Source organism: Apodemus sylvaticus, chromosome 4, assembly GCF_947179515.1.
Source record: "Apodemus sylvaticus chromosome 4, mApoSyl1.1, whole genome shotgun sequence".
NCBI classification, from domain to species: Eukaryota; Metazoa; Chordata; class Mammalia; order Rodentia; family Muridae; genus Apodemus; species Apodemus sylvaticus.
This window is the reverse complement of record NC_067475.1, coordinates 62,321,955-62,340,129: the sequence shown is the minus strand read 5'-3', so window position 1 is coordinate 62,340,129 and position 18,175 is coordinate 62,321,955. Positions and strand designations below refer to the sequence as shown.

The 18,175-nt window shown below is 48.0% G+C and overlaps 1 protein-coding gene across 1 annotated transcript in view; it reads right to left on the bottom strand.

Annotated features, from left to right (window-relative positions):
- Positions 1–17,874, bottom strand: part of Atp1a1 (ATPase Na+/K+ transporting subunit alpha 1) — a 28,822-nt gene extending 10,948 nt beyond the window's left edge. The window contains exons 1-10 of the mRNA XM_052179629.1: positions 17,588–17,874; positions 8,138–8,248; positions 7,312–7,371; positions 5,259–5,462; positions 4,646–4,759; positions 4,196–4,330; positions 3,970–4,087; positions 3,317–3,585; positions 2,631–2,829; positions 1,843–1,952 (exon numbers count right to left, since the gene is read on the bottom strand). Coding sequence (XP_052035589.1) covers positions 1,843–1,952; positions 2,631–2,829; positions 3,317–3,585; positions 3,970–4,087; positions 4,196–4,330; positions 4,646–4,759; positions 5,259–5,462; positions 7,312–7,371; positions 8,138–8,248; positions 17,588–17,599 — 1,332 coding nt within the window. The 5' untranslated portion in view covers positions 17,600–17,874. The remainder of the gene's footprint in view (positions 1–1,842; positions 1,953–2,630; positions 2,830–3,316; positions 3,586–3,969; positions 4,088–4,195; positions 4,331–4,645; positions 4,760–5,258; positions 5,463–7,311; positions 7,372–8,137; positions 8,249–17,587) is intronic.
- Positions 17,875–18,175: the final 301 nt, after the last annotated feature.

Here is an 18,175-nt window from a genome sequence, read left to right as displayed (position 1 = left end):
CTCTGGGCTAACCTTCCCCATCCATGCCAGCTTCAGGGGAAAGGGTGCCTGGGGGTGCACCAACACACCTCCCTACCCACTATAGTCTGTTTTTTACCTTCCCCAGGGCTGCTAAAAAGCCCCCCACTCAACACCATTTACAACTGAACACTTCTGGTTATACGTCTGGGGGAAAAAAACCACCCAAAACCAAAAAACCCAAAGATTTCTGGTATCACTCACTGGCCCCGCCTTTAAAGTGAAATGGCTTAGGGTTCAGAGCAAAGGGCCCCAGGCTCTAACCCTAATCCAGTCGTGCAACACCATCTGGGCTTGACCATCGTGAGCCGGAAGTTGTTACCAGCTCTGACAGCAGTAGAACCAGCTGGATTTTTAGTCACTGTTTTTGCTTTGGGGACTAAGTTTTCTATGATCTACTTATTCACACAGCCACACAACTATTTTGACCTACTAAGCCCGTCTCCTGTAAACAATTTTTATCCAGGTGAATATTTTAGAGCTCTGACATGCAAGTCTGGACACACAGGCGAGCAAATGAATTCTCCCAAGGACAGCAGCCTGGGTGAAGGGTGGTGGTGGTGAGCATTGATTGGAAAAGGGGAAAGGAGCCAGGTGGTGGTGGTGGCGCACGCCTGTAATCCCAGCACTCTGGGAGGCAGAGGTAGGCAGATTTCTGAGTTTGAGATCAGCCTGGTCTACAGAATGAGTTCCAGGACAGCCAGGCTATACAGAGAAACCCTGTCTGGAAAACAAAAACCAAAACCAAACCAAACCAAACCAAACCAAACCAAACCAAACCAAACCAAAGAAAAAATGGGAAAGGAAAAAGAAAGAAAAGCCAATTGTCGATCAGAATAGAATTACTCTCAGAACCCTTGCCCAGGGAGGGGCAGCGATAATCCCACCTCCTTTTTTTTTTTTTTTTTTTTTTTTGGGGTCAAGAAAGATAGACAATGTCCCACTCTGAGGTAAGGCAAAACTCAAAGCAGCCATATTCAGTGCAACTCCCAAGATAAGCATCATCTCTTAACCATCTCCAACCCAACACGAAGCAAACTGCCTTCAAAGAATAACAAAGCCCAACTTCACAAGTGAAGCCACTTCAGTTCTGTCTGAGCCATACTCGCTTCGGTGACTGGGTTTATACAGAGAATTCCCACAGGGGAGTAGCGTCACAGAGGACAGATGGGGCCCGAGAGCCTCACAGGGCACCTGGACATCTGTAACTTGTGGGTCTTGTGGGACTCCAGTGGCACTTGAGCAACACAGTAAAATCCCAGCCATGCCAAACTGCGTTGAGTGTTCCAGGAGGCTGAGACTGTGCCTTGATCTTATTTTTGCATCATTAGTAAGTAAACTAAGAGTGAGTAAGATAAGGGAAATAGCTAAGCTATTTTAAGAACATAAATGGCTTAAGGGATTTACTGGAATCTAGTGTATCTGAACATGCAAACACAATTAGAACCAGTAGGGCAGTCTCACTGTCCCCTTGGTTAGGTGCTGTCCGAGGGATAGGGGTAACCTGGTCTACTGAGGCTTTTCATCAAGAAAGACTTTCTCAGGTCTGATTTTCACTTTCTGTTGTCTTTCGCATCAGTGTGGACTGAGGCCACTGAAAGCACCAGGAACTCTAGAAACACAACCTTTGCTATAAGGAGCGAAGGTTCCCACAAAGATCTCAAACATTCTGCAATGAAGCTGTTTTTCTACATGCAAAGACAAGGTGCTGTTTGGGAAGCATGGTGGCTTCTTATGTGCATTCTTATGTGCTAGCCACACCCTTACCCCACCCCCACCCCAAACAACCAAACAGGCTACAGCACTTCTCAGAGGCATGCATACCTTAAGAATAGGCAGGTTTTCTTGGTTAGCCTGAAACACTGCCCTGTTACAGAGACCGGCAATTCTGGACAGAGCAAACCAGGTGGCAGACGTCTTGTCAAAGGAGACACCTGAAGGAAGGAAGCAAGAACACATGACAGAAGCATGATGTATTCACTTTTTAAACATTTATTTATATGTGTGTGCATGCACACGTGCATACTTGAATGAATTCATGTGTCATATGCATGCAGGGGCTCAGAGAGACAAGAAAGCATCAATTCTCCAGTGACTGGAGTTACAGGCACTTATGAGCAGCCTGCCACAGGTTGGAGGAATCAAACCCAGGTCCTCTACAAGATCAGCAAGCACTCTTAACTGCTGAACCATCTCTCCTGCCCCAAGGCTTGCTCACTTTGTAGACTGTGCCATATTATGAGTTCTATTACAGCCCCATAAAAATCTGAAATAATACATCCCACTTCCTAATTAAAGAAATCGCTTCCAGTGATTCTTAACCATGTGCATAGGGCAGACTCACTCTTCTACTCTCCGTCTCTCTCCATCCGACAATAAGTATTAAACCAAAAACCAAAGCAGTGTCATGGGCTTGAAGAAAAAGCAAAGAGGGTGGGCAGGATGGCTCAGGGAGTGAAGGCTAGGAATCCCCACGGCAGGAGAGAACAGACCCCAGCAAGCCGCCCTCTGACCTCCACGTGATTGCAATGGCATGCCTGTGCCCGCATATGGTCAAGATAAACAGGCCAAGGTGAGCAGGAGCTTCGGTGTAAGGAGGGCTCCAACATTACCACTCTGGTTCTCTGTGGTGTCAGCTTCATGGATCTGATTGTCAAACCACATGTGGGCCACCGTCATCCGGTTCTGAGTCAGAGTTCCAGTCTTGTCTGAGCAGATGGTAGATGTGGACCCCAAGGTCTCCACAGCTTCCAAGTTCTTCACCAGGCAGTTCTTCCTGGCCATGCGCTTGGCAGTGAGCGTCAGACACACCTGCAGACAGGGCAGGCAAGAGAGGGATATCACTCACCCAGGCTGGAGTACCATACAAACACCACTACATCTTAATACAGAAGAAATCTGTTTAAAATTCATTATCTCCAACCTCCTCCCAAAGTCATGATGTCATGAAGATGGAAGGGACTTCTTCTCATCTCCAATAAGCAATGTAATAAAAAATAAAGCAAAACAGAATTTATCAAGTCTATCCTCCATACTGACCTCCAAGTTACTATTTTTCTCCATTACCCTGAGCTGAGTTACATGATAATTTAAAAACAAGAATGATATGCTTTGGGGGTTTCTGATAAACCTGTGCTAAGGTTTTCTCTGTCAAAGTTTACCATGTGATGTAGAACCAAAGACTGCACAGACATAAATATAGAAGTGGGCAGCTCCCTCTAAGGGGCTCACGGTTGAGCCCTGCACCCACACAAGCTGATCTGAGGAAGGCAACTGCCGCTGTCCCCAGGCATCTTACCGTGACAGTGGCCAGCAAACCTTCTGGCACGTTGGCTACGATGATACCAATGAGGAAGATGACAGCTTCAAGCCAGGTGTACTCAAGGATCAGAGAGAGAATGAAGAAAGACACCCCTAGGAACACGGCCACACCCGTGATGAGGTGGATGAAATGTTCGATCTCTTCAGCAATGGGGGTCTGGCCGCCCTCCAGTCCAGAAGCAAGCGTGGCAATTCTGCCCATCACGGTGCGATCCCCCGTGTACACGACAATGCCACGTGCAGTCCCTTGAGGAAAGGGTGTGGGGGACTGTCAGTCAGAGGACAGAAATGTGCTTGGTTTCAAAGAACACACACATGCAGATTCCTGTCCTTTATTTAAACAGAACCAGCGTTCTGGGTAACTCGCCGTCTGTTTAAAGCAGTCTGGCGAAGGGACTGGCACACACTGCCAGGGAGAAGGCAACTGGCCTACTGCTCTCAGCACAGACCGTTGTGCGGATACAAGAGAAACTTCCGGGTTTTCCTGGCAGCAGGTGAAGCCTCTCTGCTCTGCTTCGGAAAGCTGACAGAACAGAGCCAATGATGAAGAACTGTGCCTGGCCCTCTCTCTCCTGTGTAAACACCCACAATAATACTAAGATATGCTAAAGAGTGCCTGAAATACCCCACCTTCCACACAGTTGGTTGAGAAGAAGGCAATGTTCCTTGTCTCCAAGGGGTTCTCGTTTGTGAAATCTGGGGACCGAGTCTGGGGTTCTGATTCACCAGTGAGTGAGGAGTTGTCCACCTGTATGTGACGAAAATAGCATCAGGTGATTCCCCAGTCCCACCATGGGCCACTGTGCCCAGGTCTACTGAGCTGAGCTAGCCAAGAGAGGTTTCCTGGTTCACCTACCTTGCAGCCGTTTGCAGATATGATTCTGAGGTCAGCAGGGATCCGGTCTCCTCCTTTCACCTCCACCAGATCCCCGACGACGACATCCTCGGCGTTGATGCTCATTTTCTCTCCATTTCGAATCACAAGGGCTTGCTTCAGAAGGGAAGACGGTGGACACCGTTAGAGGGAGCCCAACAAAGCAAGGGCGAAGCTCAGAAATAAGAAAACCAAGTTACAAATGCGCGTATCCCAGGTTACCTGGCCTACAGTAAAGACATCACTCCTGCTTATACAGAACACTGCAGCTCAACAGTTAGTTACCCTAGAGCTGTTCCCCCTAGAGACTGCCCTTGCTCTCAGAGACCGCCTAGACAACATCACTTACTGCTTGGACTATCTTAATGTCACAGGAACTTATGTTGTGAAAGCTGTCAATCTCTCAAAAGGCAAGGATGAAGCAGCGTGTACCTGTGGGACCATGTTTTTGAAGGATTCCATGATCTTGGAACTTTTCGCCTCTTGATAATAGGAGAAACAGCCAGTTATGATGACGACAGCAGACAGCACCACCCCGAGGTACAGCTAGAAGGAAGCAGACAAGTTAGGCCCCAGAGGGAATAGTCAGGTAGCTCAGACGGAATAGAAACCACATCTGGAGGGGTCACAGCTTCAGAATAGGGAGCTCATGTCTTTACATTTATGTCTCTAGGGCCTGCGGGTAGGAGGCTCAGACACAGAATCAGTTATAGATCCCTGGCCATTAACTTAATGAGCCTTTTCAAATATCCTAGGTAAGTCTATTTCTCCTGCCTCATGAAAACAGTGATATCTTCCCAAGAACTTCTAAAGAACAAACTTTTCTAGGCAAGTCCAGGTATGCCTGGCCAAGTGCAGAGCTGAGCTGTGTCGTCACTAATGGCAGCCACAGCCGGGCAGAGACCTCGGCGGAGCTGCTGTCCACCCACAGGCAGGCAGGCAAGCACCCTGTGGAATGACCCGGAGTGGAAGAGGACGAGATACACGCGAGCAGGGAGGACCACAGGGGACGACAGCGTGACCCAACTGTAACTACACAACTCACATCATCGTTTGGTGGTTCCTCTTCTGTAGCACTTCGGATGCCGTAAGCCAGGAAACAAAGGATGGCTCCAATCCACAGTAACATGGAAAAGCCTCCAAATAGCTGCCGACAGAATTTGACCCATTCGGGAGTAGTGGGAGGGGGTGTGAGGGCGTTGGGGCCATCCCGGGCCAGGATCTCAGCGGCCCTTGCAGGTGTTAATCCCTGGGGAGTGGAGAGGCCACATCAGACAGAGCACACCAGCATTCAGAAGCCATCACGCTCTTCCAACAACAAGAAACAGGCTCTTGACCGGACCAACCACAGAGCCAGGTGAAGCCTGGCTAACTCCCCCAAAATAAGCAGGGAATTTCAAAAGACAAACAGACCTCATTCCCTTAGGAACCCATAATACCCTAAGACCTCATTTAAAACTCCTTTTAAAAGGAACTGTGGAAAATCTGAATCAGGTTGATTTTTTTCCCCCTAAGTTTTATTTGGAAAATATCTTGATTTTAACTAACTGGTTCAGTTTTGCAAGTTAGGAGCTTTGAAAGTTTTCTGTACATTGATTCTATAAGGGGGAGGGGGATATCTTAAAAACAGGAGAGCAGGAACATTTTTTCTGCAGGAATCCAAGTCTTACTGAGTTAACAGCCAAGCTGTAAGTACAGAACTTCATTCTCACAATGGTAATGAAAACACTGCCGGCAGCGAAGAGCTCACCCACATGCACACTTCAGCTAACTCCTGGGCGACCTGTCAGTTTAGCAGTGCTCACTGGCAAGGCCACTGCCCAGCAGTCTGCATGGTCTACTGGGCCTTAAAACCTGTCTCAGTGGCAGACACAAGACTCACAGTAAGAGGAGAAAACAGGATTACTCTTGTACTACTAAAATATCAGGTTAAAAAGAGACAGAACACATTTCTGTCTAAAGTGTGCTTTTATGGTCTTGGTGTCTGTTATTTTTAACGTTGGTGCTACCTCTTAAGTATGAGGTAAAAAGAAACAACGAGAGAAAACCAGTGAATTCTTCAGCATCCTCATCTGTGTCACATGCCTGCTGTGGTACCCACTGTTAGCTCAATGAAACAAGGATCTAACATCTGAGCCCCATCTACACCCTGAGCACTGGGTTGGAGCCTGCCTAATTTAATGACCTTCTCTTTCAGGTTACTAAATCCAGTTTAAAATGTAAAGGGCCCACAGTATCCGAGTTGACTGACTTGGAGTCCCAGATAAGACTCTAATAAAAACAATAAATACTAGATGAAATGCTTAGAGAGGGCGGCCTAGCCCACAGCGAACAGAGGGTCCGGGTAGAGCTAAGGCCTTCTCTGATCACAAGCAGTTGTTCCAAAGGCCTCAGACTATTCACAGGAATAGTGACATCTATTCAAGTACTGATTGTGACTGTAACAGCAAATACCCTCTTTTCTCAGACAATTTTTCATAGAGGTGGTACAAAACTTAAAGATACAAAACACATTTTGGGGGGAAAGTGTGTTTTGAGTTTTGTACACAAGTCGTACCACATGGTAACGAAAGTTCTGACACACCACTGTGAACCAGGCCGATAGAAGTACAAAGATGCTAACTGCTAACTACCCGGGTAGCTGCCGTATGTCTCTCAAGTTTTACAAATGCAGACAAGCAGCCGGGTGGTGGTGGCGCATGCCTTTAATCCCAGCACTTGGGAGGCAGAGACAGGTGGATTTCTAAGTTCAAGGCCAGCCTGGTCTACAGGACAGCCAGGGCTATACAGAGAAACCCTGTCTCGAAAAACAAAAACAAAAACAAACAAACAAACAAAAACAAATGCAGACAAAGTAAAGAAGCCCAGCTTTGGAGCCGCCTTCAAAACCGAGTGCTCAAAAAACAGAGAAGCTAATGTCCACTCTAACAAGGTTTCAGGGAAGAAATGGCAACATACAAGCCCAAGTTCTGTGCAGGTCACACAGCCAATGGCCGCTGTCAGTACAACAATCCTAGTAAGGTCAGACTTGTAAGACTGAACAAAATACCACAGAGAAAACCAGAGTTTGCTACAGCAGGCTTCAGATGAGAACCTACTCGGCTCAAGTCCGTTCCGTATTTACGATGGAGTTCATCCAGGCTGAGTTTATGGTCATCCTAAGGAAAACAGGGAAAAAAAGAAAAGAAAAAAAAAAAAGAATTATACACTCTAAATCAAAAGGAAAAAAGCATCCAAACTACTCATCCCTATTGAAACTTTCTTCCCACAACTGCCCAGGCTAAGCATCACCTCATGACTGTCTCCTGAGAGAGCTTCCTCAGGGAGAGCCAAGGCTGGGCGACACAGGTTCTTTATCACTTGCTGAATTGAGTCAGAGAAACCCAACACCTCTTGGATGTCTAGGGTAATGGCTCACAACCTTCCTAACACTGTGATCCTTTAATTCGGTTTGTCACGTTGTGGCATTCCCCAGCTACAACTGCTTCACTGCTGCTTCACAACTGTAATTTTGCTATTATGAATCATAACGTAAATATCTGATATGCAACCCCAACCAAGGGACCATTCGATCCCAAAATGGATCGCAACCCACAGGTTGAGACCCACTTGTCTAGATGGGATCTCATCTGTCCAGGTTGGCTATAGATGGGTGAGGTCAGAGGTCTCCTTAGCTCAAAGAGGCTGCAATATCAGCACACTTCAGAGAAAAGCAGACTGTGGCACCCACCAAGAACACTCCATTGCTCATGGAGGGGAGACAAAGACCTTGTTTAACCCTTTCATAGCTTCTAGAATGAAGACTTCAGCACCGACCCTGTGGGTTCTCTGCTCTAGGCCCGTGCGGAAGCACACACCCACAGGGCTGAGGTGCCATTAATCCTTAAGGAAAATCACACAGCCAGTTCTCCTCCCAGCACTTACCATAGACACTTCCTTCTTGAGTTCATCCATGTCCCTTTCCTTCTTGGCCTTTTTGCCCTTTTTGTCGCCATGCTCCGATACAGCTGCGGGCTCATACTTGTCTCGTCCAACCTACAAAGGGAGAAGGGGAGGGGAGAGGGTGAGCTCTGTGCAGCACCTGGGAGCTCAAGTTTGTGGTGTGTGTGTGTTGTAGGGACGGAAGCTACAGAGACACAGTGGGTGACACAGTCACTGGGTCAATATTCAGCACAACACAATCTAGGAACTTATACTGCGCTGCACCTAAACAAAGCCATCGATGGTGGATTACTGCCGCCATCACTACAGACATCTTGCGTCCACCCTGGGGTATTAAGAACAACGGGGAAGTTATAACAGGCTTCAAACAGCCTCACTAGGGCAACATGGCTGTAATGTTAAGATCTCTGCTTTGCAGTCTTCTGCCTTGCCTGCTGAAGGAGTGAAACCATGTTTCCTCTCGGAATCTGAAGCCAGTCCAGTGCCTCAGTTTGCACTGTGAATCAGGCAGAGGCTCAAGTCCTGGGCCCTATTGGAAGTTTGAGGGAAGTCACCAACTCCTAAGGACCAATTTCCCTTTCTGCAACATGGTAAGGACAGACAGCTCAGTCAGCATTTCTGAATATTTAATGATACATCTAGGTGCCAGTTGCTCTGACGTTATGATTAAATTCTTTTCACTGCAATGCTATTATGCACAGTTTAAACACCATTGATGATCATATAAAGATACTGACCACATTTCATTTTTTCAGAGAAAAACAAAACAATCTAAAAGTCCCGAAAAATTTTTAAATAAGCTACGAAGAAGAAGAGAAGGAGGAGGAGGAGGAAGAGGAGAAACTGAAAGGGAGTCTCCACCCCATTCTGTAACCTAAAATAAAATCTTCCAAAATGAAAGCCCCTGGAAATGTTTTGACACAAGCAGGATGCAGGAAAAGCGTGTGCGTTATAGCATAATTCACAGGATCCACCTACGCCTCTCAAAACTGGAAGGAGCTTTAGAGAAAATGTTGATTCTATAGTTTAAATTTAGATCGTTCCACTCCCTCACCCTGTTAAAGGGCTTGGGCCAATCTGTATGAAACCAGAACTTGGTACTCTAAAGTCAGTCTGTGGAGAGGGCTCTCCCCCACAGGCCACCTCCCAGGGAGGGGCTGGGGCGGGGGGGAGGCTGATGCTAGCCCTTGCCTTACAATGAACACTTGGTGATGCTGTCGCTATTATTCGGTGGGTCTCTCTCTTAACTTTAAGTGGTATATTAACAACTATTCAAGCCATACCCGGGAACTCTCCTGTCGACATTGGGCTCTGTTATCCTAAATGAAAATAAAACCCCAAAGCATGTATTTCAGTCTCTTATAGTTAGAAAGTAGCAAACAAAATACAGCAGCATTCACTTGACTTTGGAAGTTTCCAAAGAGAAAGCCTGCTCAGATTCGTGGGTGCTGGAGAAGTGGGTATTTGTATTTTGAGAAGTGGATATTCAACACCATGTGACTTGACAAATAACTTCTTCCTTGAGAGCAGGGCGCTTGAATCTTCATCTTATCTGCAGAGTGGAGCTACACAGAGTGGAGGACAGTCAACATTCCTAACATTCTCTCTCTCTGCTGTGGAGTCAGCACAGCTCCAAAGTGCGTCTCCAAGTGGGGCTCTGTGCTGGAGTTAGGATGTGACACCGCTCAGTGCACTGAACTGGAGGGCTCTGGCCAGGGATGAGCATTCTTTCTCTGCACAATGCTGTAAAGCCATTACACAGACGCCAACTCAGGGCTCCTCCACATATGTGAACAGATTAAACTGATCTTTTTTTTCCCCCCAAGACATGACTTCTCTGTGTAACAAGGCCTGACTGTCCTGGACTCCCTTTGTAGACCAGGCTGGCTTCTGCCTCCCCAGCGCTGAGATCAAAGGCGTGCACCACCATGCCCAGCTTAAACAGATTTCCATTTCATGGAAATCAGCTTCCATGAGGAGGAGCAGTGTTGGAATCCCCCAGCCTCACTGTCCGAGTGTTTCGGATACTCTTAGACTTCTCACATTTTCCACTACAAAAGGGAGAAGAGAGATATTGGCACAGAGCAGCCCTCCCTGGACACCTTCCAAAGTTTTATCAGCCATCACAAAGGCAGTGTGTGTGTTGCCTGTACCTTCACAGCTATGGAGAGTAAAGTTGAGGAATCTACATTTCCTAATAGCCAAACCCCTTTATAAATTCATGCCATTTAAGGCACTTTTAAATGGGGACATCTGTAAAAGGGACAAGGAAAGTATTAACATGTAAAACTACTTCTTCGAAATTGTAATTTTTCTAGTAGGCAATGTTTGCCCAAAAGAACTAGGCAGCTTATCCGATCAGTTCTTGCCCACAAGTAAAACAGTAATTTAATGTTAGTTCTTCCTGGTGCGGGTCAAGAGATCCGTAGGTCCCTGTGGGCACTATGAGCTGTAATTTCAAAGCTGAAAAAATATGCGTTTGTGGTGTGGGGTAAGACAACATTTTCCTTATTTCTTTTAAAAACAAAGGTCAGAGCAGGGCGTGGTGCAGGCTCCTCTGCGGACTCCACTGACCTCCCCGCTTGTCTGGGCACCAGGCTTGGGGCTTCTCTTTTTCAGTTAGAAAAAAAAACGAGACTGCTTCTTCACTCAGCCCCACAGAGCAAGAGTGACTAAGTCCAGCGACTCCCTTTGAGGGTGTCCGAGCTTATAGCGGGCGTTCAACAGGCCGTGCCACGCACACGGGGCAGCTGGCTGAAGGGGAGTGGGCTAGGTTATTAATCTTTTCCATTCTAAGTTAAGAACTAGGAAGTTAGAGCAGGGCATTATTTATGCCATGTGACACTTCAAGGCTGGGTGTGTCATTATTTCAACCTATGTGTTCTCTGGACTCCACCTTCCCAGAGATTCCCAAAGCTGCTGTGTGCTTGGGACATGAGGAAGACACACTGGAGATAGAAGGAGAAAACCCTGGACAGGAAGAACAAAGAACAAAGTAGACTTCATGCCGACCCTCACAGTAAGGGAACAAGAAATCCCCAGGACCTTTTGGAGTGGAAAATGTTCCTTCCTCTTCTTCAGTTAATTCATCACTAACAGGAAGAAATGTGTTTGGGGAAGGTAGAAGACAGCTGCAAATTTACCAATAATTACAATAATGATGAGGATCGCACCCCCGCACAGCTCACACACACAACTCACATACTCTTTCTCACACCTTTCTCACACATACACATTCTCACACACACAATTCCTCATACAAATACACTCACACATAGTCACACACACTGCAGTGAGATTTAAATAAGGATCCTCCTCACCAGTAGACTGCCACTTGAGGTCTACACAGGCACCAGCACCGCCTCTGCCCTGTACCTTCCAGAGAACCCACCAGCACCCAGGGGTGCCTTCTAAGACTCCTCCCCCCCCCCCAGCAACCTCTGGTTCCACAGCCAGAGAACTTAGGAGGCCCTTCCGGACTTCTGAAAGCCCCCCTGACTTGCCCAAAGCATACTTGGAAGCTTAAGACGCCCACTCGAGTTAGTGAGGTCAGTAGATGGTGCTTGTCATTCTGACCTGTGCCATTACTTATTCTGGCCCTGTCACTTGCCAGTTACATGTCCTTGACCGGTCAGCCTTAGACACTGCCCTGTCATAATTGTTAACTTACCTAACACACTGATTGATATTTTGGTTAGTAAAATCTGAAAACAGAACACCTAACAAAACAAAACAACCCCCATATTGTTTCCAGAGCTGAGAACAAAAGCTTTTGACTGGCAAGAGAGGCTACAAACATGGCAAAGTAACTGCTCCAATGTTGCTGATTCACAGCTGGCCAAGAGGGCTGTGGAGAAGGCACCTTCAAACTCAATTTGGCAAACTCTAATTTGGCAGGGAAGTCAGACACAGCCTGATTCAGCTACAGAAGGCTCTGCCTAGTTTTGGCCAACTGTTAGTATAAAGTAGGGGAGTGTCCCCCAATTTTCCTGGTTCTCACATCAAAACCTCAAACTCAGCTCTGTCTATAAAGGTCCTCTGCACAGCACTATACAAAGGTCACTGCTATACAAAGGTCACTGTGATATCCCAGTCACTATACACATTATTGCCATTCCTTGCTTCCTATAGAGGCAGCTTTCTTTTTATAGAAAGTATCAATCTGGCCTAGCTTGCTACATTTCCAACTGGTCCTCAGTCTAAATGGCTTCGTGTAGATTCATCTTTTCTAGCTGGGGACCCATGGGCTGTACCAAAGCCTGCCCTACGTGAGAACTGACAAACGGAAGACAATGGATAAACAGACAAGGTCCTTTAGCTGTTCTCCAGCCCACAGTGAAACTTTTGGAATAGCAATTCTCTGCAGAGGAGGTGACCAAGGGGCACTCCAACCATGCTGTAGGTCCTTCCTGAAGACATGCGTGCTGAGAAATCTACTCTACGAAGCCAGAGCACTGAGTCCTTTGTGAACCCAGTTCAGTATCTAAACTTGTGCTGAATCCATCAGTCACTGGGATGAGATCAGTCATAGCTCCAGCCCCTGGGTCCCCTCATCTGATGGGAACCTCATCTAACTTGCCTCCCCGGTGAATTCTTAAACAACTCTGCCAGTCCAAACCTTGCAACCACAGAATATACCATGATCATTTGAAAAAAATACAAATCGTAAAGTATGTGAAGAATCACAATATTTTAGATTTTCTTCCTTTTAAAATGTATTTTGTTCCTCTATTTAATAAATAGCCCTAATCCCATGGGACACTGGACCTCTCTAAGAGGCCGGAATGACTCAAAACGTTCTGCTCTTGCTTTAACACCCTCTACCTGTCCTCCCCCATAACCCCCTCCCCCCCCTTTTTTTTTTGCCTCATCACTCTGGTTTGAGAGAGAATAGCTTAAAAACTGGAACCAGCACTGCAGAGGGGCTGTGAGTTTCCAGGAAGTCCCGATGGCTCTTTAATAGCCTGGGAAGCACACGGAGCACTGGGTTGAAGAGGGCAAAGTGCTGAAGGCCTACAGAAACACAGCTTGCTGCCTTGGAAGCCTGGCAGCGGCATGCAAACAGACAGGCTGCACACCCCAACTGCCCCAAGGCTCTGAATAACATCAGGATAACAGACTGGAAAGATAAACACTAGGGCCCACGGATGACAAACGTTACAGTGATTATTAGTCCCCAAATAATGAAGGCCCCAAAGATAAAGGCTGAGCCACCATCAATCAACCTTTCAAATCACCAGCAGAGAATATGAGATTGCTGTTACTAAGTGGGGCTTGAGGAAAACCCGCTAAGAGACAATGCCCAGATACATTTCATAAAGTCACAAAGCAACTAGAGAATGAAGTCTAGTGGATTTTAAAAAAAAAAAATTCTTTGGCTCAGGACCCAAATGAAACCAAGTCAGGGTAAAAGTATATGTGTCTGCATGTCTGTTCCTCTTTTCTAATTCACAGAACCTGTTACCCCAAACACCCAACAAATACATGTTAAGAATGTCTTATGGATTCCTGACACCAGATTTCAGCACAGCTAATGAGGTGAGTCATATGCAGAGAGCACTCGCTCTGACTCCAGCCAAAGAACACACTTCCTCTCACACTCTCATTTCAAGGCAAAGTGAGAATGTTCAGACCCGACTCTGCAGTTAAGTCCCCGCCCCACACAGACATATAAACGAAAGAGTGTTTAAAGACTGCTGCACTCTAACATTCCCTCCGCTTCACACCAATACCCACCAGCCATATTCTCAGAGTAATCTAGAATTAGACAGGGCTGGCGAAGCAGTCTGCCCAGTGCTTTGTTATCCAAACCCAGCCACTCTGATTACTGTGAGCCCATCTGATCTGACACTCGGATTTCTTCTTCAGGCCTGCTGGCTGGCAGGGGGCCCTTGGCACCAGTGTTCTAGCTGAGAAACTGCCGACTTTCCCTATGACACTTTCAAGAAGTTAAAAATGACCACTGATCATGGTGAAAGTCTACATTTGAAAGGCGAATGCTGATGGAAAGTCTAAGATGTTGCTGACTGGATTGGCTTGTTGGGCAGTGATACAGTGCCTAGTCATGCCAATGAATACTTCCCTTTGAGGAGCAGTTAACAGGATTTCTCATTTTTTCCCTATCGTTAATATTTCTCAGGGGAAAGGAAAATTATTTCGTAGCTTTGAAAAGGCCTGGGGCTGAAGGGCAGTAGTTGCTGAAGGTCTGTTGTCTCCCAGGCCCAGTGACTTAGTAAGCCCCAGAAGCAGTACACTGATGTGGCACTAGGTCCACACAGTGCGTAGCTGACTTCACTTGATCCTCGGGGCGAGGACTGTACATCTGGCCAGACCAGAAACCAGAGCTTTGCTTTTTCAAAAAACCTGCTTGTCTTCAAATGAAGCAAAACTTTAACTTAGTTCTTCATACAAAGTCCTTCAGGGCTGTTTAGTTAATGGTTCCCTCTCATGATTGAGGTTCCCCTCAAAGAACAGCCTGTGGAGAAGAGAAAGGCACTTCTCTGTGCACTTGTTGCTAAGTAATCCTCAGGCGTTGGTTTTGCAGAGATCAAGGATGGATCAGGGTGAGTGCCAAGTCTCTGCGTTAACACTGGGCCTGCTCTTTACTCTTAAATGTGATTTTAAGTTTTAGCCCTCAACTGGATAAACACCCTACTAGATCTTTATAAAGTTTTTTTGGGTGGGGTAAGCCCCCCCCCATTTCTTACTCTTCCACCCCAAGGTGAGTCACCATTGTTACAAACTTGCCAGCAGAGAACGCTACAAATTAACAAACAGCCAGGGCCAGCGCATGCAGCCTTATAATAGGGGGTGGGGTGGGCGGAGAACCTTCCAGGCAGGGAATTGTTTCACTCTTACACTGTAAGACTGACAGAAAAGGCGCAAACAACCTCACAGCCTCTTTCTGTTTTCCCAGACTTCCAAACCAGCCCCAGTGTGTCCTGTAAGCACCTTACTTGTTCCTGTCCAGGCTCTGCCTCACAGGGTTTTGAGTCTAAAGTACTAGCTTTATAGCAGCCAGTGGGTATTTAGTCACACTTTCGAGTTTAGCTCCAAAAGGGCAGCTGATAATGTTACCCTACAACCAGGATTCCTGCTGACACGCGTACCTTGTGTCACCTCCACTAGAGCCTCGTTCCCTGCCTGGTCTTTAAATCACTACCCATAAGCTAGGATTTCTTTTCTCAGCATCTAAGTTAATATTAAACCAAATCCAGAACTGAAATGAAAGGCTAGAGAGACTCTCCTTTGTCCCACCTTTTATAAACGTTAAATAAACAAACCAAGTCTCCTGCATTTCTAAACAATTATGATGTGTACCTTTGGTGAGCTAAACAGTTGTGGGTGGTAGGCCTCATGAGGATTTAAGCCGAGTCACTGGCAAAAACACTCAATAAGAAAAAAAGGAACAAAATCCTATTTTATCCAGGAATGATTCAGCAAGCTGGACCTTCATTTTTCTTAGCAAATGTTCAGGACCCCTGTTTTGAAAGCTATGAAGAATCATCTGGAAATATCACCTACACCTAGACCCTAGATGGCACTTGAGAAGGGGGGGGGAGGAGAAGATCACAATGACCTTAAAAATTAGCTGCCCTTAAGATTCTTGGTTAACCAATTATCAACAGGGCTTTAGTCATCGCTCCACCCACATTTTAATCCCCATGTGGAAAAATCCCAACATTTCAGTATGAAATATTCCTCTGACCGGTTTGCCATTGTAAGTCATTGAAAAAGACATGAATGCTTGCAGGCAACTTAACATCCAATTTATCAGAGTACTCCAAATACTAAGTACTCTAGACATCTGTTAGGGTCCATGAAACAGTCAGGTTGAGCTCGTCTAAATTCTCAGTGGAACTGTTATTGTAGCACTGCAGTGACATCTCCTAGGCCTAAAGGCATAACTCTGACTTAAACGCCTTCCTGGGTCATTTATTATTACAAACACCCCGATTTCTTCCGGGAGAACAACTTTAGAGTTTCTGCACACAGAACAATGCTTCCGAGGCAGATGTTATGAGTATGCTCCAGGGCAACAGGTTGTTCAGCACCTGTTGTCACTAAACAACCGTTTGACCTTGAACAAGTCATTTCACCTTCCGAGGTTTTGTGCTCCCTAAAAGCCGCTCAAGGTCTCCAAATGACAAAGATACTTTTCGAAAAGGGACAGGAGATAGAAGATGGGGCTTTAATGAGTAAATGGTTTATAGGGACGGCTTAGATGGCACGCAGGATGGTGTGACACAAAGATCCGGTTTCCATCGTGCGAAGGGGAGGCCAGGAGGGAATCAGTTCTTTGCTTAGATGCTACATAAACGGACCAGCCCACACTGGGTACTGCCAGAGTCCCTATTCTCTCTTCCTGACCCACGTCTTATAATCATCTCTTTCAAGTCTCCAAAGAATGTGCTTCCCTTTGGCTCCGGCTCAGTAAACACCTAGGTGCTTTAGGACCTGCAGAGTGTCCACAGCTTGTCTGCCTGGTCAGCCCTGAAGAGGGTGGAGTGGACTCTCCCACCTACATTCTCATGACTGATGCATTTTCAACCTAGGAACTGATATTTTCGGGGTTATTTTTCTAAGTTTTTCATCTGCTTCTGTGAGGTCAGGAACTAACTCTTCTGAGGTGGATAGTAGTAACCAAGGTGGGAACTGCGTTGTTCATGCCCAGATCTTTCATTCTCTTCGGGAACCGCTCTTGGGTGAGACGGCAGTGCAGGAAACCCGCATGGCTTTTCTAACACCGCCAAATGCCCAGGCTCCAGTCCTTTGTTAGATTGACAGGACCGTGCGCCCCTGGAGGCTCAGCCTGGCCCCTTTTAAGAATCGTGCCCTGACATAAATCTACACACCCCTCCCCACCTTTAAGACGACAACACCAGTTACCAAACGCACATCCTGTTGCGGACAGTGGCCCATTTTAAAGCTCTCAAAAGTATACCTTAAAGGCTATCTTTGGGCTGTGAAGTCACACCCTTTCTGGCACCAGCTTCGCTGGGCTGGTTCGGCCGAAGGGGAAATTAGTTTTTTTTTTCCTTTGGGGGAGGGCGGTCTCCTCTGCGGGGAGCTGGCCGAGCCCCAGCGCCTCCAGGAGAAAGGAGTCTCGACCCGGAGGCTGCCCTCGCCGGCGCCGGGCCGTGGCGAGAACGGCCACCGCGAGGGGGCCCTGGCGGAGCTCCCCGGGGGAAGGGGAGGAGCGCTCCTTCCCCTGGGCACGGTGGGAGGAGGGAGAAAGGAAGCGCAAGGCGCGCGGTGAAGGCGACCGGAGGGCTCGGGCAGGGCAGACGCCCGGCTTAGGGATGCCGCCCAGGGTGCTCCTCCTCCCCGGCCGCTGCCCGCGCTCAGCACCCGCCCCATTGCCGAGAGCCCGGTCTCTAAGCCGCTTCCTTCCGCGCCCCCGCCCGCGGCCCGGGCTCGCCAGACACTCACCCCCTTCCCCATGGTGGCGGCGTTGTGGGCCCCGCGCCGGGTCCTGTGGCTGGAGACTAGAAAGAAAAGAGAGCAGCTCCCGGCCGGGAGAGCGGAGCCGGGGGAGCCGAGAGGCGGGAACTAGGGCTGCCGCGGGAGGAAAGAGGGAGGACGGCCGGCGCCCCGGACCGAGGCCGCCGCTGCTGCCGCCACTGCTGCCGCCGCTGCCACGTGTCCGCCTCCTCCCGCCGAGGCTCCGCGCCCCAGACCCAGCCGCAGCTCGAGCCCGTGCCTCCTCCTCACTTCCTAAAATATGCAACCTGCGTGATGGCTCCGCCCACGCGTGCACGTCACTGTTACCGGAGCAACCTGACACCGGCTCTAGCTGGCTCCGCCTCCGTCTCTAACCCCTCCCCGCCCGGCCCTGACCGTGCTTGCTGTTGCTCGCCCGGGACTCCCGGCTGGAGGGCGCCGGGGCCCCGGACGCGAGTCTCTGGGTCTCTCGAGGGCTAAGGAGCACGCCTGCCTGCAGGACACTGGGGACTTGAGTGAGCAGCCTGCGGAGTAGGGTGCAGAAGGTCCACAGTGGGTGTGGCGCAGTCGGGGCTA